Source organism: Myotis lucifugus, unplaced genomic scaffold (genome assembly GCF_000147115.1).
Source record: "Myotis lucifugus unplaced genomic scaffold, Myoluc2.0 scaffold_368, whole genome shotgun sequence".
NCBI classification, from domain to species: Eukaryota; Metazoa; Chordata; class Mammalia; order Chiroptera; family Vespertilionidae; genus Myotis; species Myotis lucifugus.
The window spans coordinates 630,621-653,504 of record NW_005871416.1 but is presented as its reverse complement, the minus strand read 5'-3'; the positions used below and the strand labels follow the sequence as shown (position 1 = coordinate 653,504).

Below are 22,884 nucleotides of genomic sequence, written 5' to 3'. Positions count from 1 at the left end.
AAGGGAGAGGGAGAGAGAGATAGAAAGATTAATGATGAGAGAGAATCACTGATCGGCTGCCTCCTGCACGCCCTCCACTGGGGATGGAGCCCACAACCCGGGCCTGTGCCCTTGACGGGGAATGGAACCTGGGACCTTTAGTCTGCAGGTCAACACTCTATCCACTGAGCCACACCAGCCAGGGTGGGAGGCTCACTCTCAATGGGACACAATAGAAAAGGCTGAAAGAAGAAAACCTACACAGGCATCGCCAGGAGGACGGTCAGCGTGTGTGTGGGAACCTGCGACATGTATCGGCTGGTTAGCATCGGGGGATGTGGAGGATGCTGGGAGACAGCCCGGTGGCGCTCAGCGGGGTCGGATGACACTAAACCACACGTAAGAAATCATTACAGCCCTAGTCGGGTAGCGTCCTTGGTTGGAGCATCATCCCATACACCAAGGCTGCAGGCTTGATCCCCAGCCAGGGCACATACAGGAAGCAACCAATGAATGCGTAAGCAAGTGGAACAATGAATTGATGTTTCTCTTTCTCCAGTCAATAAAAAATTAAGATAAATAAAACATTTTAGCCCGGGCTGCATGGCTCAGTGGTTGAGTGTTGACCTATGAACCATGAGGTCATAGTTCAACTCCCGGTCAAGACACATGCCCAGGTTTTGAGCTCAATCAATGATTCTCTCTCAATGGTTCTCTCTCATCATTGATGTTTCTATCTCTCCTCCTCTCCCTTCCTCTCTGAAATCAATAAAATATATTTAAAAATAAAATTAAAAAGATCCTTGATCAGTCCTTTAATTTTGCCCTTGGTACTTTTTACTATATTCATTAAAAAACTCAACTTGGGCAAAATTTCACCTAAGATGGCCAGATTCTCAACTAAAATAGGTCACAATGTTTCTCCTTCCAGAAATCCCTATTTTCTAGCAATTTAAATTCCATATGTTAAATTTAAATTTTCAACACCCAACTCAAATCCTAATTCTCCCGAGAAATCCTGATTGAGTGATTCAAGAAGGAACATCTGACAGTTTTTTGTAAAGGTTTTCTCATCTGCATTGACTTTACAAGAACACATACCACTTCCCCAAACAGATCACACCAGCACCTGGGGTGAGAGGCTAACCTTGCACTTTTGTTTTTTATTCGCGTAGAGGCTGCTAGAGTGCCTACAATCTGCAAACTAATTTTAAAAACTGATCTTTCTATAATTTCCTGGTTAAGATGAATGTGGAAATACAGGAAAACCCGCAATAATGTGGTTTTGATATTCTTCCCTGGCAGCGAACTCTCAGAATTCTGAGTCTTCCATCCAGTTCTGCGAATGTGATTCACCTCCCAACCACACGCACGTGCAGTTCATCTGACTGAATGTTTATACCGGGGCTGACTTATTCGTTATTGGCACGGTGGAGGGGTTGCTTGATTTAAAGGTGCCTCGTTCTACCCAAGTAGATGTTTGTATTACGCATTTACCTTTATTTATTGTTATGCCGCCAAGGAGAGCAGACAGAGTAACGCAATGCTGCCTGCGTTTTCTGGAGAACGAGAGGGAATGAACCACAGCAACAAAATAGCCCCAAACAGGGCAGGGAAACAGCCCCATAATCAACAATGTTTTATATTCACATTTTGCAAAGGTATTGGGCATTTTAAGAGTTTATATAGTACTCCTGCTACTTCTAAAGCAAAAGACGTGAGAGTATCAGAGTACTGAATAGTTTGAGTTATATATATAAATAAACAGAGCCAGGAAGGGGGGGAGGGAGAAGGAGAAGGAGGGAAGGAGGGAGAGAGATGGTTGGTTGGTTGCCTCCTGCACCCATCCGATGGGGGCAGAGACGGAACCTATAGACCAGGTACCTGCCTGTGACCTGGAATTGAACCCGTGACCTTCTGGTGCTCAGGCCAAAGTTCAACCACGGAGCCATGCAGGCCAGGGCAAACATGGGCTTCTTGTTCATTGTGTTTTAGTTCTTTTTCCGAGAAAGAACAAGGCCTTAGAATGCCAAAGACATGTATGTCATGCAGCCCGCAAGGCCAGGAGCTGATATTCAAACCCGTATGAAAAGGAATACAGAAAAAGTTTCCCAAACATACAATTACAGAAATGGAAGGGACAGCGGTAGTTTGCCACCCGCTGTTAGAACTCGGGGGTCTTGATTGCCTCTTACTTAGATGTCGGTATAAGCTGTGTCTCAACCTGCACAAAACAACAGAACGCTCTGCCCCGAACTGCACGGCTCCCCAGCGACGGCGTGATGGGCAAGTCCTCCGCGCTTCTTCAGGACTCACAACCTGATTGCAATTCTGTGTGTGACTCTCCGCCACATTAATCTGCAGAGCGAGGAAGCAAACTCCTAAAGTGACACATGGATTGCCATGTCGTGAACTGTTTTATTATTAAAATAGGAAGGCACAGGCTGAGATCTACAAAGCTTCAGTAATACTAAACTGGGTGCTTAATCTGTAATGTGATGGTGGTCTAACACTGCATCTCGTATTCTGCTCTGTAATTTTTAGTAAAATGAAAGGGAAAGGAAAGGAAGTCGATCAGAGATTAGGTGCCTAGAAAATCATGACACGCACATGTCCAGTTATATTTGACCTGTGTGGTTCAAGACTGAAAAGAAGTGGTTATTATTTTTTAAAGGGGAGATTTTTTTAAAAAATTGATTATTTTACTTATTTTTATTGTTGGCACTATTACAGATGTCCCCCATTTTCCACCCCACCCCGCCCTCTCCTCCCTCCCCTGACCTCTGTGCTGCCTGTGTCCACGGGCTCTCTCCGTCTCTTTGGCTAGTCTCTTCCCCTTCTCTCACCCAGTCCCTCCCACCCCCCTCTTGTCTGACATCTGTCAGGCTGCTTCATGCATCATTTATTCTTGACTCATTTTACCAATAAATGGAACCAAACAGCTGACCTGTGAGCTGGGAAAGCAGATGGCTGTGTGCCGCTGACTCTGAAGGAAGGGGGAGCCTGCCTGCTGGGCACGGGCCATGCTGGGTCCTTTCTTATCCACAAAGGGGATGCTCCTCACGGGGGCCTGGCTGAGTCCTGGCACTGACCTGGAGGCATCACTGGCCACCGCCACAGGCTGCCCTCCCCATGTGGCACATCTGACAAATGTGCAAACAGCGTCTTTACTGCAAATGTGACCCTGCAGTGCCTGCCCCCAAGACACCCGCCTGCAGCTCCAGCGCCTCCTTCGTCGTCTCCAATGTGAGAGTCAGAATAAAGTGATACCGTGTGAGGGAGGAACTGCTGGACACTTAAGGTTTTCTTTACATATAAAGACGCGTTTCCAGAGACTTTTGCACATAAGCACTGTGTTCCATACCTTATCTAATCTAATAAAAGAGAAACATGCAAATTGAACATACCACCGCTACACCCACAAGCCATGCCCACCAGCCATGCCCACCGGCCAATTGGGAGTGAATATGCAAATTAACCCAACTAAGATGGTGGTGGCCATGGAGCTGGAGCGAGCAGGAGGCTTGGGTTGCTCTCGGCAATGGAGGAAGTCAAGCTTCCCGCCTGCCCTGCCAGGCCTGAGCTCCACTCAAGGCTACAAAGTTTCAATTATAGAAGATAAATAAATCCCAGATACCTGCTTCCAGCCCGCGGCCGTGGCCAGCCTGAAAATGGCCACCAGCCCCTCACCCAGGCTGGCCAGGCATCCCAGTGGGGACCCCCACCCTGAAGAGGGTATGGCCAGCTTGAAAACGGCCCTCAGCCCCTCACCCAAGCTGGCCAGGCACCCCAGCAGGACCCCCACCCTGATCTGGGACACCCTTCAGGGCAAACCAGCCAGCCCCCACCCGTGCACCAGGCCTCTATCCTATATAATAAAAGGGTAATATGCAAACTGACCCTAACAGCAGAACCACTGAGAATGTCTGGTCACTATGACACACACTGACCACCAGGGGGCAGACGCTCAATGCAGGAGCTTCCCCCTGGTGGTCAGTGCGCTCCCACAGGGGGAGCTCTGCTCAGCCACAAGCCAGGCTGATGGCTGCAAGCACAGCAGTGATGGCGGGAGCCTCTCCCGCCTCCTCAGCAGCACTAAGGATGTCTGACTGCAGCTTAGGCCTGCTCCCCGCTGGCAAGTGGACATCCCCCGAGGGCTCCCGGGCTGCCAGAGGGATGTCTGACTGCCAGCTTAGGCCCAATTCCCCAGGGAGCGGGCCTAAGCCAGCAGGTGGACATCCTCCGAGGGCTCCCGGGCTGCCAGAGGGATGTCTGACTGCCAGCTTAGGCCCAATTCCCCAGGGAGCGGGCCTAAGCCAGCAGGTGGACATCCCCCGAGGGGTCCCAGACTGCGAGAGGGCACAGGCCGGGCTGAGGGACCCCCCGAGTGCACAAATTTTTGTGCACTGGGCCTCTAGTTCTGGTAGAAACTCAGATAGTAGAATGATGTTTAGTATATTGGGCCAATGTTACGGGAATAGGAATACTTACAATTTTAGAAAGAAACACCGATAACGATTATCACAATGAACAGTTATGTAACTGCCCCGATTACATGTCAAATTAAAAAAACAAACAAACCACACAACAGCAACAGTGTGGCTGCCTGTTTGTGTTGATGTGACTGCATGACGACTCATTGAATGTGGGCGCTGAGGGCAAGGTACCCCCATGAGCACAGATAACTCGGGGTGAGCCTCTGGTGATTACTGAACATTTTGGTTCATCAGCTGCGATCCAGATGCATCTTATGACCGGGTACAATAACCATCTATAGCAGAGGCTACAAACCCTGAAGACAGTAAGTGGAACTCCTCTCCGCTGTTATTGTCGGGGAAACAGCCACAGGCAGTCACGGAGACAAATGGCCACGGCTGTGCCTCAATAAGACCATTTCCCAAACCCGCTGGCAGGTTAGACGCGGCTCCTGGGCCCAGTTTGCCCATCTGGGTCTATGGACAAAAACTAATATGTGTTCACCTAACACATGACTCAAGTTGGACATTTATGAGAATTAATTGCCTTAATTCATTTTATTATTTTAATTCACAGGGGCATTTAATGGAAGAGTCATCCAAAACCTCAATGCTTTATATTCACATTTTGCAAAGGAATTCGGGCATTTTAAGAGTTTATACATTACTCCTGCTACTTCCAAAGCAAAAGACGTGAAAGTATCAGAAGAATCAAAATACTGAATAGTTTAAACTGTATCTATATATATAAAACCACAATATGCAAATAGACCGAACAGGGGAACAACTGAAAAACCGAACGACCGGTTGCTATGATGTGTGCTGACCACCAGGGGGCGTGCATGGAACACAGTGGGCATCAGCCGCAGCGGGATGGTGGAGCAGGTGAGCGAGGGCGCCTGGGTTACAGAAAATTCATTGCTCCCACACGCCGCAGTCCCACCTGGCGCTCACACCCACTGCCGGCACTGGAGCTGCTGCTCACACCTGCTGCTGGTGCCTGGCGCCGGCACCAATTGCTCGGTGCCGTCAGTGGATGTGAGCCAGGCCAGCGCTCTCAGCGTGTGGGAGCAGTGGCAGCAGCAGACAGGGGACCGGGGGCCGTGGCAGGAAGGGCTGGGTGGGGGGCACAGAGGATGGGCCGAGACCCGCCCCTGTGCCCACTGCAGCCTCGTGGCCCACAGTTCCTTTCAAGGTGCGTGAATTCGTGCACTGGGCCCCTAGTATATAAATAAACAGAGCCAGGCAGAGAGAGAGAGAGAGAGAGAGAGAGAGAGAGATTAGTTGCCTCCTGCACCCATCCGATGGGGGCAGGTAACTACAGACCAGGTACCTGCCTGTGACCTGGAATCGAACCCGTGACCTTCTGGTGCTCAGGCCGAAGCTCTGGTGCACGGAGCCATACAGGCCAGGGCAAACACGGGCTTCCTGTTCCACCCATCTGTGCATTCATTGCTATGTGCCCTGACCTGGGACCGAACCCACAGCCTCAGCGGTATCAGGCCAATGCTCTAGCCAACTGTGCTACCAGCAGCCAGGGCTAAACCAAGTTCTTTACTAATAATGTGGGCTTCACGTTCCTATCTGATTATTAGTTAAAGCTCCAAATGTTAAGTGTTTAATCCCTCTTCAGCCATAAAAGTGTACTTATGGCCAAATTAAGAGTGTTTTGAAATATAATCTCCTTAAATAATTTAAAAACACACACAATGTGTGCTTTAGCACTAAAATATAACCCATAATTTCATACCTATATTATTCTAAAACTGAACATAGATTTCAAGATGATATCTTGCTTTAACTATAAGGGCTTCACATTTCTTTCTGTATATAATTTCTCTTCAAATTTTAATTATTTAGAATCACTTCTGATAAAAAATGTGTTTTTCAAAAAAAAACCCCAACAGTTTTAGTTTTTCATGAGGAGGGAAAATATGTACTTAAATGATTATAAAGCATAGTATAACATAAAAATATAATCTATATTATAAACATGGCAAAAAACAAAAGACTATATACCTTATAACATATAGTTTTTCAAATTATTACTTCTATTATACTTAATTAAATTACTAGTAAAAGTAAAGAAATCTATATTGAACTACCTGTTAGCCTTATATAATCAGTTAACATTAATATTGATTTAAACTCTTACCATACAGTTTAGGTATGTTACATTTTAATTAACAATTCTTCACTTTAAAGGAAATGCATTTTTATATAACTATAAATGTACATACATGTATCTAATTATAGAATTCCATTTTAAATAAAAATATAAAATGAAAAATGATTAAAAGCAAAGTACACTATAACTCCACATTCACACTTGCATTCTAAATCTAAGATTGAGTTCATGTCTATTTTTTGCTGTTTCTCATTAAGTAATATTGATCTCGGCACAAATCTGCAAGGCCAGCAGGAGCAGCCGGAGAGCGGAGTGATTTAATAAGTGCTTTTCCTGGCTACGCTGCTATATCGGACACTTAATTACAGACAACACAGGTTATGCTCGAGCAAGCATGTCAAACTCGCGGCCCGCAGGCCGCATGCAGTGACAATCCTACTCATCATCAATTGTTGCAACAGATTTAAAAAATCTGTGGGATTTTCATATCAAGTTGGCTGTTCTGTATTTTGTTTTTAGCATTTCCAAGCCCTTCCTCCAGCTGTGCAGGTAAGTAGGTGCTTTTTAAATTCCTGATTGTAAAGACAAAGAAGAAATCTCAATTCAACACACAAGTATTCTTATCTACAATAGTCACACTGAGAATTATTGCATTTTTAAAATATATGTCTCCATTAACTTTTAGAAAGAGAGGAAGGGAGAGGGAGAGAGATAGATACATCGATAATGAGAGAGAACCATGGATCGGCTGCCTCCTGCATGCCCTCTACTGGGGATCGAGCCCGCAAACGGGGCTTGTGCCCTGACGGGGAATCAAACTGTGACCTCCTGGCTCATAGGTGGATGCGCAACCACTGAGCCACACTGGCCGGGCTTTTATTACATTTTGATAAGAAGGAAGCCTTTACAGGTATCTTTCAAGCACGCAGCTTTGCCCACCCCCTTCTCCTCTTCCTTTTCTTTCGCTCAGAGTAAAATGGCAGGCAATTACCCCGGCGCTGTAATTGGCGCAGCCCCACGGGAGGAGTGATAACATAATGACTTTAATAACTACCTTCCCTGTGACATGGCGACAGGTTGACACCTGAGGCTTGTGTCCTGCGATTTATTTTTCTGGCATTCTTCGGCTACACTCCAGGAATAGTAATGTGATTACAGCGAATGCTGCAATGCTTTATTTGCTTCTGATTTAGATCTAATGTACTTATGTAGCATACGTTTTCTCAAGATATTCAAGGGAAAGCATATATGACATTAGACAGGAACTTTCTAGAAAAAAATCCCAGGTAACATTGAGTTATAAGATGACTCACACTGATTCAGCAGTTCTCAACCTGTGGGTCGAGACCCCTTTGGGGGTCGAATGACCCTTGGACAGGGGTCGCCTAAGACCATCGGAAAACATATATAATGACATATTGTTTTTGTGATTAAAGGGCGTGGCATTAGGAAGGTTGAGAACCACTGCACTGATTCTTCATCACTGAAAGCAAAACATACACAATAGTTCCCTTTCGCCCACGGGAGGTATGTCCCTATGTCCCTATGTCTTTTTCCTGTACATGCCCATGTTAAAGTTTAATTTATCCATTAGGCATAGTAAGAAATTAAGAACAATAACTCAGCCCGGCCGGCGTGGCTCATAGTATCTTATAACCGATCTGATTACCAAAAAGTCTACTGAAGCCCAGTGTCCTGGGTGTGGGACCAGGTAAGTCCGGGAAGGACCGAGAGAGCAGCTGGAGGTTTCATCCCGCTGCTCAGGACAGCCTATGAGTATAAACTCATAAGTAGTTTATTTCTGGGATTTTCCATGTGATACTTTTGAACTGCAGGTGATCGTGAGTAACTGAAACCACAGAAAACAAACAACGGATAAGGGTGAGGAGACTACGGTAAACACACCATTTCCTTCACGACGTCTGATAATTCACTGGAATTTCATCCGAACATATGAATGTAATTTCTGTTCTATTTCAATAAAGGCTTTAATATATTTGAGCTTTATTTTCCTTTTTAGTCACTAACAATCTATGGGCAAATGTAATTTTTCATGGAGAAAAAGATATATCTTTATCCATGTTAGAACTCAGCCTTAGTACAATATGTTTATTTTTAAATGCTTCTTTAAGAAAAAACGTTGGCCAATATATACATAAAATATAAAGATGCTAAATATTGCATATTAATATTAAAATATTACATATTAACATACACATCCTATCATCATAGAGGCCATAGCACTCTGTCCTATTATCTTATCTTGCTTGAGAAAATGCTTGCTCATCATCCCACTGATGATCAATTAGGAGCACTTGTCGAACCATCACTGAAGTGCTTCTCTGAGGAAGACAAGTTTTAAAAAACCTGTTCCCTCAAAAAAGTGGATGAAATGTTTTCACCCAAATCAAATACACAACCATGATTATTTCAATAAACTGGTACGTACTCCAATGCTGAAATTCGATTACGTGCAATGTTTCCATTAATCCCACTAGAGACGTGGGCTCAGGAAGAAGGGATTGTGGTGGATGGGAGTGGCCCTCGGCCCGCAGCCCAGCCTTGCCAGCGCTGGAGACTCCCTGCTGGTTTACTCTGAGCTGCTCGGGACCTGCCTCCCTATCCAGTGCCGTTCATTAAAGGCCTTTAGAAGTCATTAGTGATGGCCCGGCTGGTGTGGCTCAGTGGTTGGGTGTCGACCTATGAACCAGGAGGTCACAGTTCAATTCCTGGTCAAGGCACATGCTGGGTTGCAGGCTCCATCCCCAACAGGGGGCGTGTAGGAGGCAGCCGATCCATGATTCTCTTTCATCTTGATGTTTCTATCTCTCTCTCCCTCTCTCGTCCTCTCTGCCATCAATAAAAATATTTTTTAAAGACAGGAAATTACAAAGTAGAACAATCTTAAAATCCCACCACACATTAGAATGACTCAAATCCTAACTGCAGACAATGCCAAGAGCTGGAAGGGTTCCGAGAGAGAGGTGCTTGGATCTGCTGCAGGTGGAAACATGAAATGGAACAGAAACTCAGGAAACCAGGTGACAATGACCTCGAAAACCCACCCGTTACCTTAGGATTGTGACATGGACATCAGACTCCTAGATATTCACCCAATTGATTTGAAAACGTACGTCAACTAAAGCCCTGCACGTGAATGCTTACAGAAACTTTATGTATAGTAGCTGCAACCTGCAGCAAACAAGAGTCCTTCGAGAGGTGAGTGGATAAAAAAATGTGGTACAGCCGCACAATGGAATAGAATTCTGCAATAAAAGTAAATGAGCTATCAAGCCATCAATCAGCATAGTGGGACCTTAAGTACTCTTTGCTGAAACAGAAAAAAATGTCTTCTTAAGAAAGTCCTTACCATTCGGTTACAATTAAATGACATTTAGAAATGGCAACGCTAAAGGGACAGGGGGAAATCAGTGGCTTCCACTTGCTCAGAGTAAGGGCTGAAGGTTGAACACATGAACGCTGGGAAGGTTTTGAGAACCGTAAAATCATTCTGCACAATAGTGTAATTGTGGAGACATGGCAATATATATTTATCTAAATCTATAGAACTGTACAGCACAGAGTGAATTTTAATGTGGACATAAAAACTCTAACTGGAGGCTGAGAGAATCGCAGTGTGGAACGTCGAGTGTAAGAAAGAAAACAACCGAACTGTAACACGGATGTGAAACCACCTCCCTGAGGGGGCGAGGGGCAGGGAACAGGTCCCAGGTGACTTTTTAATGGCGTTCAATCTTTAAGACTAAAAGCAAAAGACATGGCACACATATACTGTATTCTACATGATAGAGGTGTTTCCTACTGGGCGATGGGCTAGCAACAAGGATCCAACTACACTTACATGTTGGAGCTGAACGAGTAAATAAATGTGTCAATGATGGGAGTCAAGTTCCCCTCTGATGGGAGAGGCCTGAACGACCGTGAGGAACAGCTCAGTGTTAGAGACGGCAGCATAAGCGACGCTTAGCTTAGTCCAGAGATGGATGGCTACTTACAGAAATACATATAGATGTGTGTATATCTACACGTTACACACACACACACACACACACACACACACACACACATACACACACACATTCCCTTGCTGTGTCCTCTGAGAAGGCCAAGCAGCAATGACAACCAACAGCAATGCCTACTTGCCCAGACGGCTAAGGAGAGCTGGAGCATGCTGTAGAGACAGGAAGTGAGCAAGCGCTCAGAAGGCCAACGAAGCCCCCACAATGATTGATGGGAGCACGTCAGAGACACAGCAACCAACAGAAGGGCGCCCAATGGTCAAAGTGCAGTGATATGAGCAACAAAAAGAAAGACTGATTCTTACCCAAAGCACAAAGTAAGTATTAATGAGCTTACGCTGCTCTAAGTGATTCAATGAGCAAATGGGGAGAAGACACAAATCTCATATACAGAACAATTAGCAATCGTTTAGGCAGATATTCCACCCACCGGGGGCAGAACATAACCCTCTCCTCCCCCCCCAAGTCTTTAAGTATAGGCTGTGCCTAGTAGCTTTTTTTTCCCCCCAAAGAGGACCATGTTGAAGGGCAGGAGGTGAGAACACCTGACCATCACCACCTCAGCCAGTTCACCAGACAAAACCCACGGAGAAAAGTCCTAATGAGGCATGTGGCCTTCATGTGATGAAAACAGCAGGTTAGCTTGGCGGCATTTCTTCCCCAAACCCACCATCCCAGCCTAATCATAAGGAAAACATAAGGGGAATTCTAAGAATACTTCACCAGCACATCCCAAACTGCCAGGTAATAAAACACAAGAAAAGTCCGAGCAGCAGCCACCACATACACACGTCTAAACCTCTCTCTGCATGCGTACCGATGTCTTTTACAACCTTTCTTTTTGCCAAGTTCAGACAGGTGTACATTAAACTTACACATTTGTGATTAACAGCTTCCATGTGGTCTGACCTTTGAAAGGTCCACAGAGAACTTAGTAAAAGAGTAGACTTCCTTCACTTGATATTTCATAAAATATTAATACATTTCTCTCCTTCACAATAATATCATGAGATCCAATGACGGGAATGATGCATGTGGTTTTAACAGATGAAAAGCTGTTCTTATCAGGGACACATGACACCATCCAAATGTGGAGGCTGTTTTAATAGTACTGAGTTACATGAATTGCACTTAGGCGCACTTAAAATACTGAGTATTCAGCCTTGAAAAGCTCTTTTGATTTTTATAATAAATTACTATGACATTATGCAGATTGGTATACACATATTTGGTGGCATAGCACTCGTTCAGGAACAGTATTCCTGGCAAACTTAGACAAGTAAACGGGTAAAGTGAAGATAAGGAAGCTTGGGGGTCACTTGCTGGAATGTGGGGGTGCTGTGGACTGAATGGCTGTGTCCCCCCAAATTCATAGCTGCTGCTCTGATCCCCAATGTGCTGGTGTCGGGAGACAAGGCCTTTGGGAGGTGACTGTGGTGAGATCAGGTCATGACAATGGCCCTCGCGATGGGATGGACGTCTGTAAAAACAGGAGGAGACCCCAGGCCCTCTCACCACCTGAGGGGCAGCGAGGGGGGCCAGGAAGAGGGGCCCCACAGGCCCCGGGCCCTGCTGGCACCTGACCTGGGACTTAGCTGTGAGAAATAAACTGTTGGTTAAGCCACGCAGTCCATGGTGTTTGTTACGGCAGCGCGAGCTAAGGCACCGAGTCTTATTTACGGGACAGACACTCAAGAACGGCAACGGCCAAGGGTGCATGGGTTTCTATGAGCAACAGCATCTTCACAGGAGAACCAGCGTCTACACAGCGAACACCCATCACAAGGGAGGACGCAGGGGGAGGGTCAGGAGGACGAACGGGCAGCGGAGCCCACCTCAGGGACCCGCTCTGTCGACTTTGCTCCACTCAGCACCCGGGTCAGGTTCACCCCCCTCCCCCCCCATGGAGTGTGCAGGCTCCACGGCCTCAGAACTTATCACATTGCTGTTTCGAAAGGCAAACAGTCCTGATAGGGTCACAATTAAGCAGCTATTTCTTGCATATGGAGCGTGAAGGAACTGGAAATAAATTTCAATAATTTCAGGGGGAGAAAAATGTACTGACAGCACTTCTCTCAGGAAGACAAAATTTACACAAAATGCGTTCAATTCACCAAATGGTAAACGTGGAGCACGGAGAACGCTCTTACTCTAGAGCAGTGGTTCCCCACCTTCTGGCCCTTTAAATGCAGTTCCTCACGTGGTGACCCAACCATAAAATTATGTTCTTTGCTACTTCATAACTGTCATGTTGCTACTGTTATGAATCGTAATGTAAATATCTGATATGCAGGATGGTCTTAGGCGACCCCTGTGAAAGGGTCGTTCGACCGCCAAAGGGGTCGCGACCCACAGGTTGAGAACCGCTGGTCTAGAGTCTGTGTGAGTCCAACGCAGCATCACACACCTGCTGCCACGTTGGGCAAACAGATCCTCCTCAGCCATTTAGTGGCTGAGAGTAAACCCATCCCCACGGCTTAGATGTTCCAAAAGGAAAGGAGCTTTTCCGAGATTACAAGGAGAAGGAAGAGTCTGCAAGCAGATCTTTAATGCGATTTCTCCACATGTATATTATGAATGTAGGACAGAGTACAGAACATGTCTTCCTAGAAATGTCAGATTTATCAAACTATCATCTATCTATGTATTTCTGTACCTATGTATCCATCCATACAATCACCTATTTTTCTATTATCTATCTTCTATCTATATCTATCATCTACATCTATCTATCATCTATCATCTCTATCATCTATCTCTATCATCTATCTATCATCTATCATCTATCTCTATCATCTATCAATCATCTATCTATATCTATCATCTACATCTATCTTCTATCATCTCTATCTATCATCTATCATCTATATCATCTATCATCTATCAATCATTTATCTATATCTATCTATCTATCTATCTATCTGTATCTATTATCTATCTATCTACCTATCTATTTATCTATCTATCACCTATCTATACCTCTCCACCTACTTAACATTTCATGCAGCAAAAATGTCTTGCTGCTAGAAATAAGCTTGAAAGGTAACCTTCTCCTAGAACTGCCATCGTAGGCATCAGATTGAGATTGCTTCCAATGCTTAGAAGACAATGCAGCTCACCTTACCCAGAGCGCTGAGCCAACGTGAGACGTGAAGCAGTGCTTTCTATGAGCACACTTTCATTTGTGTGTCATTGTGAACCTTTGTAATCATAAGTTTCTAATAACCCAAATGGATGATTTTATGATAAAAATGTCACTAGAAAGCAACACTTTGAAAGAGAACTGGAAAAATGACGCTCCACTTCTGGCAACATTGTGAAATAGGCGAAACTTTACTCCACCTAAAAGAGGTGATTGTTTTAAAATGACTTCTTTTATATATAGATGTCAGAGAGGAAGGGAGAGGGAGAGAGATGGAAGCATCAATGATGAGAGAGAATCATGGATCTGCTGCCTCCTGCATGCCCCCTACTGGGGATCGAGCCCACAACCTGGGCATGTGCCCTGACTGGGAATCGAACCCCGACCTCCTGGTTCATAGGTCAATGCTCAACCTCCAAGCCACGCTGGCCGGGCTGAAATGACGTCTTGGGGCAATCCAGCCTTGCTGAGGAGGAGGCTGATGTTTCAGAAACTCAGGAACCACCCCCTGTAACCCCCACGGGGCAGCTTGGAGCCCACACAGAGGAGGCGCCGTGCGATGCCATCCGTGGAGAAATGAATGGCCCCCGAGCCTAGACGCGCTGCTGCCAAGGTGCCGTGGAAAAGAGTACAGATGCTAACATTTGTACTAAAGAGATGCTCACATTTCCAAGCAGGAGCTACGGGCCTACAGGAAAAACTAGAGAAGCTGATCCGGGAGGAAGTTTCCTCGTCGGAGATAAACCCAAAAATCACGGGGAGAGAGAGCAGAAGATGGAAAACAGGAAGGAGGCGGGAAGGCAGGGAAATGGTCATTGTACTTAAGGGCTTTTATACAGTATTTTATTTCCTTCCCTTTTGTCCTAAAAGGGAGGGATATAAAAATAACAAAATGTACACTTTATTTCATAATGGTTACTCTGTGCATCATAAGATTTCTATTGCTTTTCCAAAAACATTCCCTAGAAATGCATTATCTTCCATTTCCATGATGATTCTATTTTGAAAGGTACTTAAGATTTAACAAATAGAATAAAGAAGTGACTATTTTGTATTAAAATAGGAGCCACCTTATATATTTAAAAAATACTTTGAACACAAATTTGAAGTCACACTTGGGGGGAAAGGCAGCCCTACAAATCTGAGCATGAGCTAGAGGGCTGGCGGGAAGCTGGCTGGGATGCGGGCCAGGTGATCAATGCAAATAAAACGGTTATGCTTATTCTGAGCTTCGGAGAACAAGAACAGAGAGAAGGAGGAGGGTCCAGAAAAAGGAAAATCTTTTCCTGGAAACTCAACGTCAAAGGCTAGTTGCAGATGGGCTCTGTGATGAGCCGTTGTGGCCCCATTCATACGTTCATTTGAAAAAAGTAACAGTAAATTGAACTACAGGCAGAAGTAGAAACTTTCAGAAATAGAACTTCTTTTCATTTTGCTAGCCAATAAAGATAATCATGAAAAGAAATAAAAGTAGTAACATCATATAATAATTTTATATTTTTCTCTTTTATTTACCGCTAGAGGCCTGGTGCATCGATTTGTGCACCAGTGGGGTCCCTCGGCCTGGCCTGCAGGGATCAGGCTGAAACCGGTTTTCCGACATCCCCCGAGGGGACCTGGATTACAAGAGGGTGCAGACCAGGCCGAGGGACCCCACCCGTGCATGAACGGGGCCGGGGAGGGCTCCAGGGCATGTCTGACCTGTCTAGCCCAGTCCCAATGGCTGAATCCCATCAGTAAGCTACCCTACCAGTTGGAGCATTTGCCCTGGTGATCAGTGTGCGGCATAGCAACTGGTTGAATGGTCGGATACTTAGCATATTAGGCTTCTATTATCTATCTCAGTGGTTTTCAACTTCCTAATGCCATGACCCTTTAATACAGTTCCTCATGTTGTGGTGACCCCCAATTTCATTGTTACAAATTGAACATAATTAAAGCATAGTGATTAATCACAAAAACAACATGTAATTATATATGTGTTTTCCGATGGTCTTAGGCGGCCCCTGTGAAAGGGTTGTTCGACCCCCAAAGGGGTCACGACCCACAGGTTGAGAACCGCTGATCTATCTATATATAAAAGCCTAAGCAACTGAACAACCGAATGACCAGTCAACTGGTTGCTATGCCGTGCACTGACCACCAGGGGGCAGATGCTCAATGCAGAAGCTGCCCCCAGGTGGTCAGTGCGCTCCCACAGCGGGAGTGCCACTCAGCTGACTGACAGACATCAGGTGCCAGGCTCACAGCTGGCAAGCGCCGCTGTGGCAGCACAAGCCCCTCCCACCTCAGTGGCAGCGCTACCGAGCGGCAGTGGAGCAGGTGCAGCAGGGCCAGGGTGAGCAGGAGTGGTGCGGCGCCCGGCATGGGTGTGGGCTCCTCCCTGGCCGCCTGCTGCTTCATGCACTACTACATCCCCATCAGCGGGTGCGAGCGGTGGCTTGCTGATGGGGATGTTGGGCTGCCGGGGATCAGGTGGAAACTGCCAGTCTGACATCCCCTGAGGGGTCCCAGATTGTGAGAGGGCACAGGCCAGGCTGAGGGACCCCACCGGTGCACAAATGCATGCACCGGGCTCCTAGTACAGGATACTACCTGATCATGTGTCTTCTGATTGTGTGTGTGTGTGTGTGTGTGTGTGTGTGTACCGTGCAATGCATTTTGCTGGATAAACTTAATAGTTCCCAAGCACTGACATACAAGGTTAAGGAATCACTTTAAAATGGAAGCTTCGATTAGCCTGTTCATCAATATTTACTAGTATAGGTTTCCTAATAACAAACTCTGCCATAAAAAATAATCTTAGAAACCTATATGTATGGTTATTTATTTATGTTTAGTTTTGGAATCTCAGCATGACCACCTAAGTGATGGAATGATTCTATATAAAGGCCTCAGGATGTTAAATATATCACCGACAAAGATTCAAAACCTCTGGCCACCTTATCACCAAAAGATGACTTGATATTTGAATATAACAACAATGATTAACCAATGGATTATTTGGTTATCAATGTAGGTTTCAAGTAAAGCAAACTCAACAGTAAACTAATAAGCAAGTATAAACATGTAAATCCTTTTTAAGTGATATATATGTAAATATGTATGATATATATAGATAAATATAAATATATATAAAATCATGGCTCACTGTTCTTTAAATTATAACGTGCTGGCATTTCATTTCTAGAGGGAGAATTCTGACTTGCAGCTCTAGATAAATAACGTGTGATATTGATTTTTCTAAGTGCAGCTTCGGTAGAAAGTGCAATGGATATATAACTCTGCGTGACACTGGTAAGTTCAGGAGGAAGCAGCACTACGTATGGTGGGGGATGCGTTATCTCGTCAGTTCCTGGGTAGCGGTCCTGGTAGGAGAACTGGCTGTCCTCTCAGCCGGGGTCTCAGCGTCACCTGCCAGGTGACCCCTGCCTCCTGTTAACCAGGAGCGCTCTGCATACGCTCCTGAGCTAAGAGACCAAGTCAGCTAATTCCCAAGCGTTTCATAATTCTCTGCAAACATTTCAGAAAGCAATGGCAGTCACAAGACTATACTAGTATTGTTACAAATATGCTGATAACATAGACAATTCTGAAATGACTCAAAACCACTAACTTTCAACACGCAATTAAAGGTATTTTCTTAAGGCAAGATCATATTTTTAAAAAATATATATTTTTATTGATTTCAGAGAGGAAGGGAGAGGGAGAGAGAGACAGAAACATCAATGATGAGAGAGAATCATGGATCAGCTGCCTCCTACAGGCCCCCCTCCTGGGGATTGAGCCCTCAACACAGGCATGTGCCCTTGACTGGAATCGAACCCGAAACCCTTCAGTCCGAAGGCTGAAGCTCTATCCACCGAGCAACACCAGCCAGGGAAAGATATCTTTTTTGACAGTTTTATTTTTCCTAAATAAAAACTTTACCAATTTATTCTAAGCTTTGAAATATCCTTGGAACAGTTCGATTAAAAGTGACTATCATAAATTATGTGAATTATACAATTCAGAAATTTGAAACAGCATAATTATACACACGTTATTTTTTCATAAATGATGGCATTGATTTTAATTTCAACTGTCATATTTGCCATTGACAAATGTCAAGAGAAAGATGTGGTATGAAGAAAACAGTTGCATCGCCCTGTGCTGTTAAATTGCATGGACCTATTTATAGAAGTTCCATGTCTGAGGGCGACGGAGCGGTGGCTGTGTGAGCTGTGCTTGTGGGCCTTCCTAAGGGAAGCGAGGAGCGTGCACAGGCCCACGCGACCCACGCCACGCGGACAGCGGCTCACCAGGCGCTGCCCTCGCTGTCCCAGCAGGCGCGTGGCCCAGTCGCTGGCCAGTTGCTGACGTCCAGTTTGAACCCAAAATCAAGTCCTAATTTTTCCAAAGAGCATGTCTGATGGTTAATGGCTCAAGAAAATAAAAGTTGTAGGTTCATAATGGGAAAATGAGTAACAAAATGCAAAACACTAAACTCTCCTTTGGTTAGTTTTATGAGTCTTTAATTCGATTCACCAATTTCCATGAACTTTGGCTGTCGTTAATGAGCCTTCCAAGCACCGTCTCACATAACCTGACGAAAGATGGGCTAATGACTATTTTAGTGAGGATGCATTTAGCCGTAGATCTACAAGATGAAAAAGAAAATGACATGGCTTTTATGTTTTCATTTACTCAAAAGTTGTTTTGATTTTTAACAAAAGTCTTCTGTATTTAATTGGCTTTAAACCACGGATTCAGTGGCTTGAGTCATTTAAAAACTAATTGGGTGCTGATGATGTGTTTCAAGGATAAAGACGCAGAGCAGTGAAAAACAAGTCCCTCTCTCACAGGGGACAGAGTGAGCCAGAGTGACACTGTGAGGCCAAAGACCTGAGAAAAGGGAAGTGACAGTATTAGGTGTTTAGGGAAGGTGGTGATGGGCCTTACTACCTGGGCAGTTAGGCTGGGAAGACTGATCTCAGAGGGGTTGGCCAGAGTGAGAGCGCAGAAAGTCATGAAAGCGATATTTAGAGAAGGTGCGTTTCCCATGAGAGCGATAAAGAGACACCTGAGGAGCCATGGACTCAAGGCGGTAAACTTTGTGTTTTTCATATTTTCACTCATTGACAGTACAGCACTGATGCGAATGCAGGCTTAAGCAATAAACCATAACCTTTAAGAAAGGAAGTATACATGTAAGCGTGTATTAGGAACTTGCCTTTTTTTAATACTCCACTTGAAAAGTTGTTTAACTTGGTTATAGGTTATTTTATAATTTACCTATTCTATATATTGTTAACTTCTACTTTGGTTATAAACAATAGGTTTATGTTTATAGATTAAATTGTTATTAGATATACTATTTTTGGATAGTTACATACAGCTATATTTTTTAAATAAAAATTACCATAAATATAAAAACAAACTTTATTATTGTACTTTTAAAACTGTGAGTTCTTCATTTCGCTACATTTTCTGCTTTATAATGACATTAAGTTATGGGAAGTAATTTGTCAGCTATAGATCCTCCAGCATTTTTACTGTGATTATCACGAAGTTTTACTCGCTCTGGCCTTTTCCCCTCTGGATTGAGACCCTGGATTCTGACTTCCTGGTACATCCGATATCCTACTTCTCATATTAACCACATGCAGTATTTATTATTCAAGGGCCTGGAGATTATTATGATAAGAGAAATGTGCCAGTCAGAGAAAGACAAACACCATAAGATCTCACATGTGGAATTTAATGAACAAAATAAAATGATGAATAAAATAGAACCAGAGGCATGGAGAGACGAGGCAGAAAGGAGACATGAAGCAGGGGTGGGGGAGGGGAGGACTGGATGAAAGGAGGTGAAGGGATTAGCCAAAGAACAACTAGTCATGGCCATGGACACAGACAGGTGTGGTGACGGCCAGAGGGAGGGAGGGTGGCGGCTGATGGAGGGGGACAGAGGGGAGTGATGGGGACATTTGTGATAGTGTCAACAATAAAAATAAACTTAAAAAAAGCATTTCAGAAAATTTTAAACATTTTCAAATTTCTCTAAAATTTTAGACAATGTTTCTGTCTTCAAACCCAATTCAGTCTTACTGTTGATAATCCTTGCCTGACATTTTAGCTGAATATAGGTTTTATGAAATGATAGCTTTATGAGCAATCATTTTTAATTCTCCTATTTCTCTACCAAAGTACTTTGGGCAACTCAAAATAGGTAGTCCTGTTTTTAAATAGTTATGCCTTTAAGTAGTCATGTCTAAGTCAAAAGTGAAAACGTACGCCGATAAATGATTGGATACATGAATTGCCCTTAAAAATAAAATTCTGTCGACTCGTCAGGAGCAAATTGTACCCTGAGAAATATAAGGCAGAAATAAAAACATCAGACCCTGTTCCTTGACTTGCTGTGTAAGTTGTGTTACCTCATAAGATATACGTATCTGTATGCTTTTCCCCTGCCGTGTTCCCAGCACTGAGAACATGCTCGGGGAGCAGCTGGGTCTCAATAAAAATGTACGAACGAATGGAGACCATGAGCAGAAGTTCCACTGCACACTGTCATCCCCGGCAGAGAGGCCGGCCTTGAGACAGGCTGTGGTGGGACACAGCAGGAAGACCGGGTAGCTCAGGTGGCTAGAGCATCATCCCATACTCTGGGTTCGATCCCCAGTCAGAGCACATACAAGCAACCAATGAATGCATAAGTAAGTGGAATAACAAGTCTCTCTCTCTCTCTCTCCTCTCTCTCTCTCTTCTCAAATAAATTTAAAAATTAAAGGAAAGAGAGAGAGAGAGAGAGAGAGAGAGAGAGAGAGAGAGAGAGAGAGGAGGATGGGATAGAAAGACCTCCATCCTCTTTGCACCTAAGCTGTGGGCCTGCCGTTGGGGAAGCAGCAGCTGCAGAGCGAGTCCCACTGGGTCTCCAGGACTGAAGACACAGTCTCCCTGGGAGAGGCATGTCCAGAGTTTAGTCTCTGATTCCAGCCTCACGGGGCCCGAGGGAGCTAGCAGCCAGGAGCACCCGGGTCCGCGTGGAATAACCCAAGTCCGTCCACGCCCCGGTGATGGACACGACCCGACACCCTGGCGCCCTCAGACACGTCTCTGGTGCACGTTCTGTACACGCTCTGCACTGTGACGCTGAGAAATGTAACTCCCAACATTTTTGCACATTTCCGGTGACGTGCGGAGAGTCGCGAGCTCGGTTTTGTTTTGTTTTGTTATTTTTTATCATTTCCTTCTTGTCTTCCAAGCCTCTGGCACAGTGATGAGCACAGAAAGGATTCAAACCATTGGTGATGGATTTTCTCATTATATTTGAAAATAGGTACCTGAAGCCCGGCCAGCAGAGCTCAGGGGCTGAGCATCAACCTATGAACCAGGAGGTCAGGGCACAGGCCCGGGTTGCAGGCTCCATCCCCAGTGAGGGGCGTGCAGCCAGTCAATTACTCTTTCTCATCATTGATGTTTTTCTCTCTCTCTCTCCCCCTCTCCCTTCCTCTCTGAAATCAATAATATATTTAAAAAATAAAAATAAAAATATGTACCTGAATCTACTTAGTAGCAAATTGCATTCCTAGCAGTGCCTTGAACACGTGCAGTGCTATTTTATTCACTTTCTGCACAGCAAGCTAACCTAGGCAAGTACCTAAACGCCGCCCTTTATTAAAGCCTTAAGCTTCTAGGTTAAACGTTTTCTGGCTGAGCACAATTTGATTTACAAATGTTCCCTGACATTCAAAGAAAGAGACAACAAAACTGGGGAAAAGCAATTTTTTATCATAAAGCCCTACGACATTTTTAAAATGCAAAGTAGACAGACTGAAATATCCCAACTGTGCTGGGCTCTGTGCATAATGGCTTTATGCCACTTTTATGTTTGGCAAAATTTCTATAGAAATCACAGACCAGCTTTATCTCCTGACTTTCCAACATACCTTTAGTGAAACGCGCTGAAGCCGGGAAGCTAATTTAACTTCTCCGAAATGTGCTTCCAGGAAGGACTCAAAATGCAAAACACCGTTCGGTTCTCTGAAGCTTACTGACTGCTTGATATTCACACAAATAAAAACACGGTATGACTTATAGAACCAAAAGGAAAAATAATTTAAACTCGAGCTAATTTTATGGCCCTCGCTAACACCTGTCAAATGTGCCAGGTGCCAGGAGGCGAAGTGACCCTGGACTGGGGTGGGGGGGGCACCGCAGCTTAGAGGGGAAGGGTCACACCTGATGGGGCCACAGGGTTTGAAGTCAGGCAGCCAGCGGGGTCCTGGTGGGGGGCGGGCAGGACAGAAACACGACTAAGTGACCTCCAACCCCCAAACAGTGGCACACGAACGCTTCCCGGGGCCTCGTCCAGGCATTTCTTCGAGGGCGGGAACCTCTTCCTGCCAAGGCCACTTGGATATTCACAACATGGTTCCAGGGCCACGCAGACTTACCAGCTTAAGAATCAGCCTGCTCTACTGGTCACACACTCACTTAGCTCACCCCTAATGCCTTGGCAGGGCCAGACCAAATGATTTCTCGGGCCTTACATGGCCATCAGGCCGGACATGCCTCACCCCTGCTAGCCCATCATCTGCCTCTCTTCCAAGCAAGATGCCAAGGGCAGCCAACCCCTGACAGGGGGTGTCTTTCCGTTCGCTGAGGGGTACCTCTGTATACCCCAGGATTACAGAAATGCCCTCATGTTCGGCTGTAGACATATATAGCACCACAAAATTCATACCTTATGTCCACCTAAGCTTGCCATAACATACATGATGTTTTCTAAAACTCTTCCTTCGCAATAGAGACACAGAACAGAAATTAATTTTTTTCAAAGTGAAATTGTCCCACTATTTAATGTAGTTTAGCTATATTCCCTCCATAGGAAATCCTATACTTTATAACGACAACATACAAAGATATAAGTAAAATTTTGGACACGTATATATAACACACTTTTGGTGGTGCGTAAACTCATAACTTACTAATTTTTTAATTTCAATTTTACGATATATAATATTATTCATAGAAAATGAGTAAAAATTTGTTTAATATACCTGTTGCACCACGTTATTTATATCTTTTATTTCCCCCAACCACAGAAAGACTCACTATTTAGTATTCATGTTA

The 22,884-nt window shown here is 44.7% G+C and overlaps 1 protein-coding gene across 1 annotated transcript in view; it reads right to left on the bottom strand.

The window, feature by feature from the left end:
* Positions 1-16,131, bottom strand: part of ZNF804A (zinc finger protein 804A) — a 43,105-nt gene extending 26,974 nt beyond the window's left edge. The window contains exon 1 of the mRNA XM_014466931.2: positions 16,069-16,131. Coding sequence (XP_014322417.1) covers positions 16,069-16,131 — 63 coding nt within the window. The remainder of the gene's footprint in view (positions 1-16,068) is intronic.
* Positions 16,132-22,884: the final 6,753 nt, after the last annotated feature.